This window comes from Medicago truncatula, chromosome 4 (assembly GCF_003473485.1).
Source record: "Medicago truncatula cultivar Jemalong A17 chromosome 4, MtrunA17r5.0-ANR, whole genome shotgun sequence".
Classification (NCBI taxonomy): domain Eukaryota; kingdom Viridiplantae; phylum Streptophyta; class Magnoliopsida; order Fabales; family Fabaceae; genus Medicago; species Medicago truncatula.
The window spans coordinates 57,140,919-57,158,691 of NC_053045.1; the positions used below are offsets into that span (position 1 = coordinate 57,140,919).

The window sequence follows — 17,773 nt, forward strand, 5'->3', positions numbered from 1 at the left end:
CCATACTGATTTAACATCTAACCATTATGAAAGAGAAAGTGAGGTGATAAAGCTAAGTACAATCCTTGTTCAATTCCCACAAAAGCAGCTAACCACAGACAGAAGAAACGAAGCCATATATCCCACATAAAATTTGACATATTCTAGCTACTTCATAGAATTTGCATTATTATTAATATCATCAACACGTAGTACTATATATAATCTTCGATATATAGCAAAATATAACACCATAATAAATTCCTCAAAAAAAAAATAACACCATAATAAATGGTGTACAAATACAATAATCATCCCTTGCAGTTCCCTCACTCTCTCAACGTTCGTGCCACGTTTAATCCCAATGCTCACCCAGATTTTCAAGGTTTTAGAGCTTACAGTCAGTCTTCTGGCCTTGAATGATTTGAGAGATAATGTTCCCCGAAAACAGAATACTAGGAAAGGTCTTGGTATTGGATTTGAGAGTGATGAAAGTAATAATTGTTTCTCTATTTGAATTTGAATCTTTGGCGTTGAAAAATTAATAACTTTTAACTTAAAAACATTCTTGGGCACACTTCAATAATTGCTAACTTAGAAGTTGTGCATTGAAATTTTGAATAACCCTGATCGTCCTATTTTAAAATTCTTATAGGGAAACGATAACGAGTGCCCTTAAAAGTATTTTAAGGACTTTAAATAGTAAGTTTTTGTGAAAACTTGTGCATTTAATGCATCGAAAATTGAAGTATTAAACTTTTTTAATGAATAGATTCTTGATTAAAAATCCTTAAAGAGTGCACTTAGGTCACTCGTTAGCAAAACTCATTCTTATATATTGACCCTTGAAGTATTGGTCTTCGAACTCTAGTACTTGAAGTAGAATTGTTTCTTTTGATCTTATAGAAGAACGAGTCTACCTTCCTAAAAAATGAATACTATTGCATTTAGTTTACATAAAATTATGTGAGGTGAATCGAATCTAAAAGTGTACTATTTTTTTTATAAAGATGAGAATTTTTTTAGATAGATTTTTTTGTCAAATCATTATATTGATCTCTTCTCTATTTCTCTTATACACCGTATCTACTCTATTCTTAACATATTTTTCTCTTTTCACGCTCTTCCTCGGCTCATTCTCTCTTCTTTGTTTCTCTTTGCAACCAAATTGTTAGAGATGGCATTGCTACACTAGAAACTAGAAGATTAACAATAAAAAAAGATTTTGAAACAGGGTATAGAATCAAAAGTGGAATAAAAATTTCCTATGTTGTCAACATGTATTCTTTCTTACAGATAAAAATTTGGGATGTACCCAAATATCTAACACATGAGTTTTAGTGAAGATGGTAATTAAGCTTGTTTGGTGGGGGAAAGAGGCCATGATTGGAGTTGATTCCTCAAAACACCAATGAGAAGGAGAGAAGACAAACAGGGTGAGAGAGAGAGAGAGAGAGAGAGAGAGAGAGAGAGAGAGAGAGAGAGAGAGAGAGAGAGGCAGTGAGGGTCATGCAGCAGAATGATGCTTTGGTGAAGCAATCAAGAGAGATTCTAATTTTGCAAGAAATACTAGTAATAGACAAAACATCATACATGCATTTTTGTTTTTGTATGCAAGAGATAAGTAGGAATAAGATTTGGCAATGGTTAAAGCACGAGAGGAATGATGTGGCGTGTAGGGGAGGAGCGGATTTATCATGGCAGGATTTTATTCATCCAAAGTGGATTCTCACATAAAAATATTTGTTTTCTTTAAAAATAATGACCTGAAAGTCACATAAGTTGTACTTCCGTTCAACGATAAATGACTCAGTTGATTTTTTTACATATAACAATACACATTTTGTATCTTTATTAACTTTAATTATCTATTAGCAAAAACGTTGATCATCTAATCTTTGGATCAATTTTTCCATTAATCCTAATGTGATGAATCCAGCTCCCCCTATGGTCATGCTTCTACACATTCAAAACTTCGATGATCTTTTAATCAATATTAGACGACAGAGATTCAAACCTAATATTTTAAAGGTTAAATATGTTTTTAATCCCTATAAATATATCAACTTTTCGTTTTAGTAACTCTAAAATTTTCCTTCAACTTTTAGTCCCTATAAAATTTTCAATCTTTACTTTTGGTCCCTCGTTTAAAGTACACATATGTAGAATTCATATTTTTTAATAAAATTTTGCAGAAAAATGTATACTATTATAAGGACCTCTCCAAAAAAAATTTAGAATTTTTTACCAAAACATGAATTAAATATGAATTTTTATATTTTTTGCGGTAAAAAATTCATATTTTGTTAAAAAAATCTTTTTTTTTTTTGGAGTGATTTTTACAATATTCCATAAATTTCTGCACAATTTCATTAAACAAATACAAAAATTTACTTAAAAATAGGGACCAAAAGTAGTGATTGAAAATTTTATAGGGACTAAAAGTTGAAGGAAAATTTTATAGGGACTAAAACGAAAAATTGGTACATTTATAGGGACCAAAAACATATTTAACCCTATTTTAAATTAAAGAAATGTTTACTTATGCCTTAAGACATGTTAAAAAAACTAAGAGTTTTGCTAACAAGTGCCTAAATGCATTGTTTAAGGATCCTATAAAAATAAATTTTGTCTTGAAAATATAAGTTAAATACATATAAAAATCATAACTACACAATATTCAAAGTATAAATTACCACTTTTGGATGCTTAAGCAATGCTCTAAAAGCACTTGTTAGCATTTTTCAAAAACTAAATATAGTACTATTTTTAAAAAATTGTGTCTTTAATATTGTTAATAACTTATCTTTTCAATATAAAACTTTCTTTTCTTTTTTTCCTTGTCAATACAAAACTTGGCTTTTTAGTTTAGCTCGTGTTAACATACCTTTTAAGGTTTTTTTTAAATCACCTTTGAAGAATGGTGGGTAATTTACCCACCAACCAATGAAAATGAGTAATTTATTTGTGGGGTCAAGATAGTTCATGAATATGTACTTATGTGGCTAATGTGTATTGATTGAGGTAAATTACTCATCATTCTTTCATGGGTAGCCTAGTTGTCACCACCTTTTAAATATTGTTTTCTACATTACCCCTTGATGAATTGAGGATAATTTATCCATTTAAAATTAAAAATTTACATTCCAATATTATTTTCATCTGCTTCATTCAATATGTGATTTCCATATTCTACATTTTAAAATAGAATCATAGTTGTCATTAGGGATAAATTACTCCCAATTTATCAATGGGTAATGTAGACCTCACCCTTTTAAAACAAGAGAAATGTTAACTTGTGTCAAAGTTTAAAAGCCAAATATAAAAATTTAATTTTGGGAATTGTGCATTCAATATTTTAAAAGTTTAACAATTAAATTTTTATAATACAAAACTTATGTTTTAATTCTTCGTTTAGATCCTTAACTTATGTCCTAACATGAACCCTTAAAACAAAGATTGCTTGGAGAATTCTAGGAGTACGGAGAATCCAATTTATAATGTGATGGGTGTGTTCATCCTTCGAGATTGATTTAGCCCTGGCATGGGCAGGGCTCGAGGTATGACATTATACATTACAAAGGGACTTCAATAATTTGGTCACCTTGGTTTATGGTAAGGGACCAGCGTTTATTTTGCTTGTGGGGACTTCCTATGAGATTTGTCCACTTAAAAGTTCAGAGAATGTCTTGTTTGCTTCAATAAAATCTTAAGCACACCTATCATGAATGATTCTTGTGGGAGCCATTCTTTGTAGTTCTGGATTACTACTACTAAATGTTTCTTAATATGGACCACTTTGTGGTCTCCTCTAATATTTTTTGAACCCATGAATTTTAAATTTGCATGGTTGATTTTTCCCAAAAGAATTCCTTAAGCATGTTCACATAATCATCAATATCCTACTTTGATCATAATTGATACATGACATCGTGGTGCTCTCACAATTACTTGACACCTGGGGTGTTTTGGCCATATTAGATTTTTTCATTTTCCTCCAATAGCTTCTGCCACTAAATGCACGAGATTAAAGTCCCGTTTGCACTGCACATCACGTTTTTTTTTATTTTTTTTTATTATAGAGAAGTGGATGGAAAGTAAATGGAAAGGAATAAGATTAAGACGTATGAGACCCACACCAATCAAGCTGATCAATCCAGTGATCTTGATTCCTCAAAAGCTTGAGAAGTGTATGCCTAGCTACAAAGACAAAAACATGAACCCTTTCTAAATTTTTAGTTGAAGCATGGTGGAAACCATGTTTTTCATTTTTAAAATGAGGTGGTTGTTGTTGCGGTTACCCTGCAAACTTTTATATCACAACAAAATGCAAAAAAAAAAAAAAAAATACAATCAATCAAATATGTGGTTGTGACCTGACCTCAATTACAATTACAGTTGAGGACCGCAATTTAAAATCATCCTAGACACATTTGTCACTAGCTAGCAAGCATTTTAGCCAATAACTATGCGCATGGTACAGTGGCACTAGCACTTACTTGTGGCACACTCACTCACTAGTTGTGGTGTACACACTCAAAAATGAAAATTAATTTCCAAAAACAAAACAACCCATTAGTGTGGGTTAAGCCAATAGGCCGCATGTGTGCCAAAAATATGCGCATGCTAGCAAGTATGGCGGCTTAAGCTCGCTTGTTCCTTACCAACTAAAGCCATTGTCTCAAAGCTGAGGGCATGGTGGGGACCACGTGTCTCCTAAATCTAATTTACACTTGAAACAAATGTACCATGAATTTGAAACACATGCTAGATGATGTGTAGTCCCATGGAGCCATCCACGGTACTTGTCGGGGGCACATAGTGGGACCAATCATGAGTTTAGGGTTTTTATCATGATTTAGGGCAACAAGAGGGATGATGCATTCAAGCTTGTAGAGAGGTTCATAAAGGTAGAGCAACTACTTTTAGTGGGGTCAAAAAGATTAAGATTAAGTTGGGTTTTAATTCAACTCTTAACTTTTGTTTGTGAAGTAAGTAGTCTAATGATGAGAATTTCACACGTAAGTGTGAAGAAGTGGAGAATTACAGATTCAAACCTGCGTTCATACAATGAAATGTCTTATCAACTCTCAAATCAAATGAACCAAGTTTACATGACAATTAAACTACTTATTAACTTTAACTATACTAATTTGTTTTGTTTTCAAATTACCAAAGTCTACGCCAACAATGAAATTGAGGTTTGGTTAGGATTTTCCTTGTAACTATATGAAAAAGTGGGGAGTGTCTATATGAGAGTTTGTTTGTAACTTTTGAAGAAAGATTTGATTGGGCTAGTTGGTTGATGATTTTCTACTATCTTTTGTGATGGATATATGTAAAAGGTGAAGAGAGAGTGATTGTGCAAAAATAGGAGTAGCGTATGTGATGTGTAGATTGCGTGTGAGAGTGAGAGTGTAAAGATAGTGTGTTGAGTTTGGTGGTGCGCGTGCATCACAAAGAAGACATAATTGAGGCTGCCAGACACACCCCATTCATTTTATTCCTCAGGCCATACATTATGCATCATTTCTTCTACATCTCAAAACAGAAAATTTTCATTCTGAACTCACAATTTTTCATCATTGCCTTCCCCTCCCTCCCTTCTCTATACTCTTTTACTTACACATACTATATATGTATTCTATACATATGTCAATGAATACTTCTTATTGTATATTTTATAGTTTCTTTTTCATTTATTTTTAAAAAAAATTATGCCAATAGAGATGCAAATATTTTGATAGTTTAATAAGTTATCATCTCCGTCTCACAAGAAGTGACTCATTTATTTATATTAAAAATTGTTTCAAAACGAATGATTCTGACCGTCCGTGAACTTGTAGCACCATACTACCGTAGAGGATCCAAGCACATAACTTTGTACATTAGCTTTAATTGAGAGCTGGAGGCTTCAGCAGTATTGATTATGATTAATTATTGATATAATCTTCACAATACTCTTAAACTGAAAGTCAAGGAGACCACTAATTGTATGATGAAGAAGATAGTTTTACATGTAACGTCTACAAAAACTTGCTATAAAAGACCATAAGCTACTAATTACTTCCTTTTACTACTTTGCAATTAATTACTAGTCACATTAAACTAGTTAAACATAATTATCCAAATCAACTTAATGCTAAATGAAATTGGAGGAGAGTATAGATGTTATTTTATTATAATTGAATCAGGGTTTAGTTAGAAATAAATTTGCAAATTGAACAACATCTATGAGCTTTGTTATACTTTTAGTAACAAGTGAAAAATTGAGTACCATTAGACTCAGGTGTATGTATCTCTGGTGGTATAATTAACATGTCACAAAAAATTATTTAAAAGTTATCAACTAAACTAAACATAATGATAAACGTCATTTGATTGTTTTTAAAACTATCTAGTGACTTGGAGAATAAAGAGAATCGTTTTTAATTTTGATGTTGATATGGGTGCATGCATGCTTTGATAAATGCATAAAACCAATTGATAAATAAAATAGATATAAAATATAATGATAATGCCACCTAGCTAGCTACATGAATTTGCATGAAGAATAAAAATGATGTGAGTGCTTTTCATTTCACGTACGGGGCCTCCCTCATTCAAGGATATTCTCATTATTTACATGCCACGCCTGATTCTTTTTTGTTTTCTTTCTTCTCTCTTTCATAGTTGTCTTCTTCTCCTTAACAATAATAAACATCTTGCTAACAAATGTTTTAAGGAATCTATAAAAATAAATTTTGTCTTCAAAATATAAAATTTACAACTTTTAAATACTTAAATAATACCCTGAAGATATTTGTTACTATTTTTCTAATAATAGTGATAATGTGTTGTAAGCGTAGTTCAAAGAGTACAAGAACGCATAAACATTTTATACAATGACATTTGATATGTTGGTGTGCAAGTTCGTACTTCCAATATCCTTCTTCTCTTCTCTGTGTTTAGTGTGTGCAAATTTTCCCTCGAAGACTCTTCATAGCAAAAAAAAAAAAAAAATTATTATTATTATTCCAACCCAAATATAGATGACATTTTGAGCACGTTAAGCTTTTTGTTAATTAACGTTTGCTCTCCTAGGAATAGACAATGTTGTCTCCATCAATTTGAGTTGTTTTCACCTTTCCATTATGCAGTAGCCATTATCATCAATATTGGAGTGTGCTCATTTATCAAACAACTCTTAAGTGATTGGTGCTTCTTCTATTTCGAATTTAAGTTTTTAGTTGCAATTTAACTAAACCGTACTGTGTTTTGAACATCCCTTGCTAGTGATGTAGCTCTAATTAAATTGATCAATTTTACCACAACAAAGCTAATAATTGTTGTCTTGCATAGCAACAATACAACATCTACCTCTGGTTTTATGATTATGTTTCTATTTTATCACAACTATCATTCAAACAGTTACGTTGAATCCTCAATTTTGACTCATCAATCCAAATTCCTTTGTCATTTTGAAAAGGAAAAAAAAAAAAAAAACACTTTATGATATTGTTTCCATACAATTATGTATGATATTTACCGTCATTTTTTCAACCAACTATTTTAGTCAAAATAGGCCCCCTTTGACCTTCAAATCACAAAATTGAACTACTCAACCATAAATTAAATTATAATGCACGAGACAGTTCAACTGATTTAAACTAAGGGCTAAAGGAGATAAATAACCAAAGTTTAAACTTTATCAAAGAAAAAAAGTATTAACATAACATACTAACATTTGGTTATCCAAAAAACAAAACTTAATAACAAGAGAATTAACTCGGATTAATTTGATGGTATTAACTTGAGATCTGAAACTGAAAGTGTGTTCCTCCTCAATGTCTAAGGTTTGAGTTTTTTGGATGTTAATTTGGTTGAACTAATTTAGCTTATATTAAAAAAAAAATAACAATAAAGAGAACTAACTTTACATACAAAAAAAAAAAAATAATAACAAAAAGAGGACTAACTTTACATACCATAAAGCCCAAAATTTTTTAAAACATTCTTTCAATTTATTTTTTCTTTAACCAACTAAACCCAATTAATTAATATTATAGTGACTGATATATCATGTGAGCAAATAAGTTGGAGAACTATTTAATGTGATGATTGACTATCTTTGAATTATTTAATGGAATCCAAAATCTATTAATGGAAAAAGAAAAGACAGGAAAAAGCACTAATGCTAAATATTGTACTAGCTTGTAGGATACTAAAGATATGCAAAACTAGAAATTTTAAAAAAAAAAAAAACAGTGATGAAGGTGAGTGGAGAATAGAAACAAAGAACAATTGAAGGTTGCACCAAAAAAACACTTAACAAAAATAAATGTTGCATATCATAATCCTACTCACTTCATTATGCCTACAATCATGATTCTTGGTTCCATCACCCGCATGCTCTTTTCTAAACACTCTCACACTTCTTCTTAATACTCTCATTCTTATTCATACACACCTATAAATCTCATTCACCCCCCAATCCTTTCTCTCACTTCAACCTCAACATTTCAATCAAATATTACTCTCAACTCCTCTGTTTTTCTCTGTTTCATCCAACTTATTCATTACCCTCTACACCCCAAATGGCTGTATCTGGCTTTGAAGGATTTGAGAAACGGTTGGAACTTCATTTCTTTGGAGATGATCCAATTACCTTCCAACTAGGTCTAAGAAAAATTGATTTTGAATCAATACAACAAGTTTTAGAAGCTGTTCAATGCACAGTGGTTTCAGCAGTTGGTAACTCTTACTTTGATGCATACGTTTTATCAGAATCAAGCCTCTTTGTTTATCCAACTAAGATCATAATCAAAACATGTGGAACAACCCAACTTCTCAAATCCATTCTTCCATTAATTCACTATGCAAACCAAACAGGCCTCACTTTATGCTCTTGTCGCTACACAAGAGGAAGCTTCATCTTCCCAAATGCACAACCTTTCCCTTACACAAGCTTCAATGACGAAGTAACCTATTTAGAAGACACTATCCCTTCAAATCTTTGCCATAGAAAAGCTTCCATCATGCCCTCTAAATCCTCTTCACACTCATGGCATGTTTTCACTGCACACTCTTCAATAACTCATCACAATCATAGTCACACTCATAGTGACATTGATATCTTCACCATGGAGATATGCATGACAGAGCTAGACCCTATTCTAGCTCGGAAATTCTTCCGGCCACCCGGAGATGGAAAAACTGGTGACTCAGCCGGAAAAGAGATGACGGAGCTTACTGGAATCAATGAAATAAACCCAAATGCATTCATTTGTGACTTTGCATTTGATCCTTGTGGATATTCAATGAATGGAATGGATGATGATTGGTATTCCACCATTCATGTTACACCAGAAGATGGTTTCAGCTATGCAAGCTTTGAATGTGTTGGGTCTGTTAACGACAACATAGTACATGTGTTAAGGAAAGTTGTTCAGATTTTCCGACCAGGTACTATGTCTATATCAATGACATGCAGTAATTATAGTAATGAGATGTTGAAGAAGATGGTGAATGCAGTTGAGCCACTTGGACTCAAATGTAGGAGTCGTGCCGTGGATCGGTTTCCGGCGGCTGATATGGTTGTTTTTCAAACTTTTACGGCTCGCCGGAGAAATGTTTAATGCCCGCGAGGTGGTGGTTGTGGTGGTGGAGGGAAAAAAATTAAGTAAGATTAGTGAATTGGTTTTAGAGTTAGTTGAAAACAAAAATGTAGGGGTGGGGGCTGACGTGGCTTAATGTGATTGGTTTGATTGTGATGTACAAGAATTAATCTTGAGAATGGCATGGTAAAGGTTGGCATGATCATATGATAGTGCAGCCCACTTAGGATTGTCACGCATAAGATTTTTTGAAGATGTTTAGTGGGTGTAAAAGTGCTCTTGTTTGAGATTAATATTCAACTTTTTTTTATGCTCTTGTTTTGTTTTTTTTCACTCACCTTTCCCTCTACTAGCTACCTTTCTTGTCTTTTATGCTTTCATTGTAGATTATTGTTACACTTTTAAATTAACAACTTCATACTTTTTGCTACATTTTTTCATTTGGTGAAAGTGTTCTTTTAAGTCAACACTTGGTATAGTTATTATGTTGAGAAATTTGAAGATGTTATAGCACGCCTGTACTGTACATGCACTATGTGGATATTGTTAACAAGTCAGATTGGCTTAACCTTGAGGGGCAAAGGCTAAATTTTCATGGACAGAAAGGGAAAAAAAATAGGGTCATGATAACTAGTGTCTTATGGCTCTAGTTATCATTTGGAGAAAAATGAATCGATGAATGAGGCGGTCAAGATAGAGAATGACAGCCAAAAAATGTAGCACTACATTTATATATTGTGGCGGTGTCTAAAGTAATAAACCTTTGAAAATGTGGTACATTGAAGCATGAATTCTTTTGGGGTCTTGAATTTCCCATGTAATTGTGGGGGGGGGGGGGGGGGGGGGGGGTAAACAGAAATAATAATGATATTCGAACCCACCAAATTTTCCTACTTCCAATAACACTTAATTTTGGGGGTCTTCCAAATACCATTCTCAATGACATTAGCAACTTTGGTATGTCCTTGTGAGTTTAGCGCAGTTGGTATGGACAATACATAAAATATGCAAGGTCTAGGATTCGAACCCCGACCACCAAACAAAAAAAAACAACTTTGGTATTAAGGTGCACAAAAGACGAATTGATCAAAGCTTCAACAAGTGTATCACTAGGCCAATTGTTTGACTAAAAGGAGATATTCTGATCATTGCTCACAACCTCTTCAAAATAAAATTTGATACCGGGCCAAGTAGGATATTGAATATAATAAATGATAAGCTTATTCTCACGCAAGAACGTGCTTCTGCAAAGAATATCCCATATCTCATTGTTCGAAAGGAAAGACTAATTCCTCTTCAAAATAAAATTTGATACCGGACCAAGTAGGATATTGAATATAATAAATGATAAGCTTATTCTGACGCAAGAACGTGCTTCTGCAAAGAATAGCCCATATCTCGTTGCTCGAAAGGAAAGACTAGCTCCTCTTCAAAATAAAATTTGATACCGAGCCAAATAGAATATTGAATATAATAAATGATAAGAAAGACTAGCTAAGGTTCAAAATCAAAGAGACATTGATATTACGAACAAAAATGATATATGAATCGACACCATCAGAAGGACCACAAAACATAGACCTAGAAACCATGTACACTACAAATAAAGTTTATAAACCAAGTCTCAATCTACTTTAAGAGGTTCAAAGACCACCAATAGATAAGAAATGAATACACCAACATACTACAGTAATGAACTTCATCAACTGAGTTTTGCCCACAATAGATAAAAGCATGTCTGGAGCATCTACATTCCTAAAAACACAGGTGCCTTCAAAAAGGCTCCTTGAAGCCCGGACGTGTCCCTCCAAGATACACCGCCCACTAGCAAGCATCTGAAACCACGATAAACTTATATGAGTAATCGGCCTCATAGATTCATCACTTCGCCTTGTCCAAAAGACTCGTGATTGGGGGGCTGTGGACCGTCAATATATTCTTAAGGGCCTAAAAGCCCTCTAGAAAGGTTTAAGCGCCCTCCAGAAGGGCTCCTAAGGCTTAGGCGCCACCTTAACTAACTTCTAGAAGCATCTAGAGCTTGGTAAAATGACTTAAGGCCCAACTTATTTGGAGCTTAAGTCACGCGAATATCTGATATTGTTCTTATTGCAAGTACAATATCTTTCCACGAAGCTAACTTCTCATTAGAATAAGCAAGAATGTGTTTCTTAGACATGAAACAAACACTTTCATAAGGTTAAAATTATTTTTCAAAAGATAAACTTAAAATTAATTAAAATTATTTAAAAATGAACTAGAAGATGAAAATCATACCGAACACGAGTACAATATATATCCCTGTGAACTTAACTCAGTTGGTAGGAATATTGCATATTAGATGTGGAGGTCGGGGTTCGAATCCCGGACACCCCACTTCTAGCCACTAGACTACTTGACCCAAACAAAAAGAAAAAAAATCACATATTACAGTAGCCCCTTAAAAAAAAATAAAAAAATAAAATAGCCAATAGCCATAAAAAAAAAATCCAATTGAAAAACTATAATACTTATAAAAAAAGAAAAAGAAAAAAGAAGACAGGTTGGTTTTGTTTGTGCAAAAAGAAATGGACTAATGCAAAAATGCAACAACCCACGAAAGAATCTGAAATCTTCCACTTCTCCTGTCTTTCTCATTCCAAAATTCTTCACGTCAACTTGTCTTTTGACTCTTCCTTTTTTCACGTTCCTCTGTTTCTCTTCTCTGAAGGTGCACTGCACCCTACGAAAGGTACTACCTTCTTTTGTCTTTTTCCTAGAACCTTCATTGCATTTTCTTGTGTGAAAACCACTTGCACTTTTTCTCAAAGTCACCCCAAAATTATTTTGTTGCTCTAGGGTTCTTGTTTTTTCTACCTATTGAGCTCAAATTTGACTCTTTTTTTGTTCTTTGCTCAATTGAACAAAACCCCATTTGTTTGTTGTTATCAAATTTGAAAATTCTCAGCTCAAAGTTACTAATTTTGTAACTAGGGTTTGTACATTATACCCAATTTCAAAAGGATCAACTTTGGAGTTACATTGCAGAGGAGTTACAACTTCCTGTAAACTTTTTTTTTTTCTTTCAATGCTTTCGGTTTCATGTCTTGTTTATAACAACATCATAGTATAGTATAGCATAGCATATCATATCATATCACCTGTTTGAAACATGGGTTGTGTTCATGGTAAATGTTGCTGTCTGAAATCTTCGGGTGGCGTCTCTAGAAAACTTGGTTATCATCATAGCCATAGGAAGAACATACAAGCTCAGAGAGTGTTGAAAAATGTTTCTGTTCCTTCACACAACTTTGTTTTGGAGTATACCTTTCTCACGCTGCGAGGTTACTACCCTGACTCGCTGGATAAACAAAACCAAGATAGTTTCTGCATTAGGACGGAAATTCAAGGTAACCCAAATATCCATTTCTTTGGTGTTTTTGATGGGCATGGTCAATTTGGTAGTCAATGTTCAAACTTTGTTAGAGATAGGTTGGTAGAGAAGTTATCTAATGACCCTGGATTGGTGGAGGATCCTGTTCGAGCTTACAATTCTGCGTTCTCGGCAACAAATCATGAATTGCATACTAGTGACATTGATGATACTATGAGTGGTACAACGGCTATTACAGTGCTTGTTATTGGTGACACCCTTTATGTTGCTAATGTTGGTGATTCAAGAGCTGTGCTAGCTGCCAAGGGCGAGGATCGGATTATTGCAGAGGACCTGTCCTCTGATCAGACACCATTTCGGAGAGATGAATATGAGAGAGTGAAACTTTGTGGAGCAAGGGTGTTGAGTGTTGATCAAGTGGAAGGGATTAAGGATCCAAATATCCAACATTGGGGTAACGAAGAGAGTTGGGATGGTGATCCTCCGAGATTGTGGCTCCCAAATGGGATGTTTCCTGGAACTGCATTTACAAGGAGTTTAGGGGATAGATTGGCGGAGACAATTGGTGTGGTTGCAACTCCAGAGGTGTCAATAGTTCGGCTTTCACATAATCATCTCTTCTTTATTGTTGCTAGTGATGGCATATTTGAATTCTTGTCAAGCCAAACTGTTGTTGATATGGTATGATATGAAACCTCTCTTAGTTTTTTTTTTCTTTTCTTTCTAGCTCTCACTGTGATTGCAGTCATAGACTCATAGTTGATATTGTGAATGACTGTGGACAAACGGGTCTGATGCTGCCAAATTATGGCTGTGGTGTGGTTATGAAGAAAAATCTTTACATTTTGGCCACAATTATGGTTTTGGACTGCAATTTAATTTTGCTGAGCATTTAGATAATAACCTTCCTAGGTTGAATTATTTTTTGTAATGTTTGTTATTATCTACTTATTAGAAATCGTATCATCTATGAATGGTATACAAGTTGCAATTGAAGACTTTGACTTGAAAATCAGAATAAAACTGATGTTTTCTGTGTGCAATTATGTTAATGGTTTATGGTTATTCGGTATTGCAAATAACTGTAAAGTCTTTTCTATAGAAGAGCTCTACACCAAGCGAAATACCATTCCATTTTTACTTTATAATTGATATATATATCCCCATGGGGTAATATACAAACATCGGTTAGGTTCCTTGTTTAGCATAACTATGGTTCATTTACCAGGTAGTTGTGCAAATGTAATTGAAATAAGAGAGTGCAAGAAAAATTGTTTGTCACAATCATATGGGTGTGACGTAAGTTTATCCAAAGTCCATCTGTTAATTAGGTCTATCCATTTATCATTTGTATTAACTTTTGGAATCATCTGAATCTTAATTCTAAATAGCATATGATGAAAAAATGCCAATTGCCAATTCGTTTAATTGGAAGTTATTTGTTCAGTAGAGAAATGTAAAAACTTGCCCTGCTTGCTGCTGGTCATCCCTAACCCGTTGCAATACTGTAGAAACTGATTTCGATGTTTACTTCCCTGTTGCATTACTGTGTAGAATTTTAACTCTGGCAGGACTCCCCTTCTTATCTTGATAAATATGTGTTTTATTTGATTCTGTAGGCAGCTAGATATACAGATCCTCGTGATGCATGTGCGGCTATTGCTGAAGAGTCATATAAACTATGGTCGGAACTTGTGAATCGAACAGATGATATAACAATTATCATTGTCCAGATTAAAGGACTCTCTAATAATGTATGGATTATTAAATGCATTAATTCCTTCATTACCATTTGCCTTTTATGTTTAGTTTCTCCAAGCTTGTTTTTAAATTTTTGATATGTATTATTAATGGATCTTCTTATCCCATGAAAAACAAGGTATTACCCCATCAAAGGGGGGCAGGGGAACAACTTTGATTAATTCACTCCATAGACTTTAGAAAGAAAAAAAAATTATGTATCACCAAAAATAGAAGTTATATATTGGAAATTGTGCAAATTTATTTCTCAAAAAATTGAAAATTATTTTTTCTCAATAAATACTTGCTATTTGTGGAATCCTTAACATGTGTCTTTAGGGCTCATGTTAGCATGACCCAAAAAGAAAAACATGTAGAGCATCAATCTTCTCATCGATCTAGTATGCAAAATCAAAATCTTGCTACGGGTGGTTCAATAATTTGAATCAACTCATCATTGGTTGACTTGTTTGTCTAATATTTAGTTTGTCATTGTAGTCAAGCACATCTGGAGTTCAATTAAGTGAGGTCAATGTCGGTACTGCTATGAGAACCAGGACAGGAACTTCTGAGATATCTACTACCACTGAATTTGATGTTTATCATTCTGTGACAAACAGTTTCTCGGATTCACAATCCTGCCATTCAAAGATCAGTTGAATCAGTATGATCTCAACACTCATTGTTGATATATTTTATATTGTTTGATCATGGTCTTTATAATTTCTTTATCCTTTTCCTCCTCTTTTATTTACAGTGACCAAAGAGAAGGGTTTTACGGAAGCTCACCAAGTCTCCTTGTAGTTTCTCCTAAGTGGTACATTTCTATGTTCCAACTTTTCTGAGTCTTTTGCATTGCTCCTGTACATTTACCGGTCACTATATATTTGGTTGTTCAAGGCAGCCGGGTATGAGGTTCATTGTCTTAGCAGCAAAAATGGACCTTGTTCAGAAAGTAGAAATTAGAGTTGGTAAAATCCAAGAAACATGAAACCAAAATAAAATTCTAGTTACTTGTTTAGCCATACCCTTTCTGGAAAGAAAATAAAATTGTTTAACCATAAAGAATCTCACCTGGAGAATGTTCTACTGTATCATAAGATAATAAATTATATTCAATGTTACTTAACTGTCTTTTATGATTCTAGTTCTAGCAAGCAATAATTAAAAAACTGGGTCCTATTGTCATTCGGCCAAAATATGGAAATCAATTATTGATCTTGGATAATTTTAAAATGATTAATAAATAGAGAACCAGAAAAATGATTGCTTGCAAAAATAAAGCATTATATTTTGTGAACAAAAAAAATAAAAATGCAACAAGATAAGATTCTGAAAATGATGGATGATGATAAATTAATGTTTTGTGTGTCTTTGGTATTAGCCACGTGGCATCATTTACTTGGATCTAGAGTACATTGCACTTGGGTTCTACGAGTCCCTGTCAACACTTTTCAGTTATTGTGGAATTTGATTCTCTTGTCTTTTGATTTTGTGATTTGTTATCTTGCATTAATTTTTAGTCAAAATCCATTTTTTAATGAGTATTGGCATTTCAAAGCCTTTGTTTTGAAAGTGACTATATAAATATTGCTTATAAATGAAGAGGGATACAATCATAGATGGTTTCCAATCAGCTCTTTTCTTATGTCAAAATTGTATAGAATTTTGTATGCATGTTATGAGACCGAGAGATTTGGTGATATAAACGAGTTTTGGGAGGAAGTCATTGAACCAGATGAACATGAACTTATCTTGCTAAACAAGATCATGTCTTCAAGATAGTTTGGTAGGAAAATGTGGAAATGTTAAGTTCTGTTTAATGTTGCTTGATATGATATTTGGAAGGCTCAAAATGAGTTGGTTCTTTTCTCAGCTTGTCAGTGTAGGTATTGATTTGTATGGCAACTTTGATAATCAAGTTCAATTTATTTGTCATTAAAATTGTCTCTTTGTGTAGCCTTCTAAATGTATGTTAATGTTAAATGTTAATAGCACTTTTTGTGGAGGTTTTGTCAAATATTGAAATATCTGGCATGTGAAAGGTTTCTACACCAAATTTGGATCCTGCAACTTGGTATATGACTTTGGACCCTTCATTTTGGGAATTAAGATGGCACAAAGCCTGTATATCGATTGGATTATGTTTTGACTAAAAGAAAGTGGATTGTGTTTAAATTGAATTATAATGTCATTGTTAATATGGTGAGGTTGAGATCATCCACCGATATTTTCCTTCAACCTATTATGCAATAGGCTGTTACTCTTGTTAAGGTCCCTCGTTGAAGAAACCGAGTGACTCTCATAATCAAATCTCGTAAAGACTTTATAGCCAACAAGGGTCACACTTTTTTCTTCAGAGGAGTCAGATCAACTCAGTTGGGGTATGTTTGAGAATTGAGGATTTTGGAGGGCTTAGATAAATTCTTAAAATCAAATCAATGTTGTTACAATAATCTTAGAATTGGAATTTATTAATAATTATAGGCCTAATTGATGATGTGGTCCCTTAAGTTATTTGTTGGTTACATTTTAGTCCCATAAATTATTAACGTTACCATTTGGTCCCTTTAAGCTATCTTCCGTCAACCAAATAAATCCCCACCGTCAAAACCGTTAACTCAATGTCTAAAGTGGATACACATTGTAAGTTGTCACATCACTGTTCACATGTATCTATTTAATGTTTTGGCAAAAGACTGACGCTGAAGATTTATTTGGCTAACAAATACTAACTTAAGGGACCAAATTGTAACATTAATAATTTATGGGACCAAAATGTAACCAATAAATAACTTAAGGGACCAAATCATTAATTAAGCCATAATTATATTAATATTAAGTTTAAGTTTTGATCAATCATTCTATACAAACTCACTTTCTTAAAAAAGATGGAAAATTTCCCAATTTCCTCCTTCATCCCGCTCCCCCTAATGCCCTCTCGTCCCCTTCAATCTTCCAAACAAACATTTAATTTCGCAAACTTGTCTTTTCTTATTGCTAAGACTTTAATTTCGTATGTACTTCTGAAGCATCCTTTAGAGGAATAGACTTGATTCGTTTTCAACTAGATAATGTCATCAATATA

At 33.3% G+C, this 17,773-nt stretch overlaps 2 protein-coding genes across 2 annotated transcripts; both read left to right on the forward strand.

Annotated features, from left to right (window-relative positions):
• The first annotated feature begins 8,282 nt into the window (after positions 1-8,282).
• Positions 8,283-9,903, forward strand: LOC11415164 (S-adenosylmethionine decarboxylase proenzyme 4). The gene has a single exon (XM_003609487.4). The coding sequence runs from the start codon at positions 8,556-8,558 to the stop codon at positions 9,594-9,596; it is 1,041 nt and encodes a 346-aa protein (XP_003609535.1). The 5' UTR covers positions 8,283-8,555; the 3' UTR covers positions 9,597-9,903.
• A 2,240-nt stretch (positions 9,904-12,143) lies between these two features.
• LOC11427930 (probable protein phosphatase 2C 35) lies at positions 12,144-16,687 on the forward strand. The gene is made up of 4 exons (XM_003609489.4): positions 12,144-13,626; positions 14,565-14,699; positions 15,184-15,349; positions 15,443-16,687. The coding sequence occupies exons 1-3, from the start codon at positions 12,724-12,726 to the stop codon at positions 15,343-15,345; spliced, it is 1,200 nt and encodes a 399-aa protein (XP_003609537.1). The 5' UTR covers positions 12,144-12,723; the 3' UTR covers positions 15,346-15,349; positions 15,443-16,687.
• The last annotated feature ends 1,086 nt before the right edge of the window (positions 16,688-17,773 follow it).

Bases quoted from the DNA above. Each gene is read 5' to 3' on its own strand.
- LOC11415164 (XM_003609487.4), top strand. From the start codon at position 8,556: ATGGCTGTATCTGGCTTTGAAGGATTTGAGAAACGGTTGGAACTTCAT.
- LOC11427930 (XM_003609489.4), top strand. From the start codon at position 12,724: ATGGGTTGTGTTCATGGTAAATGTTGCTGTCTGAAATCTTCGGGTGGC. The intron at 13,627-14,564 runs GTATGATATGAA...TTGATTCTGTAG, and splicing joins GCCAAACTGTTGTTGATATG to GCAGCTAGATATACAGATCC. The intron at 14,700-15,183 runs GTATGGATTATT...TTGTCATTGTAG, and splicing joins TTAAAGGACTCTCTAATAAT to TCAAGCACATCTGGAGTTCA.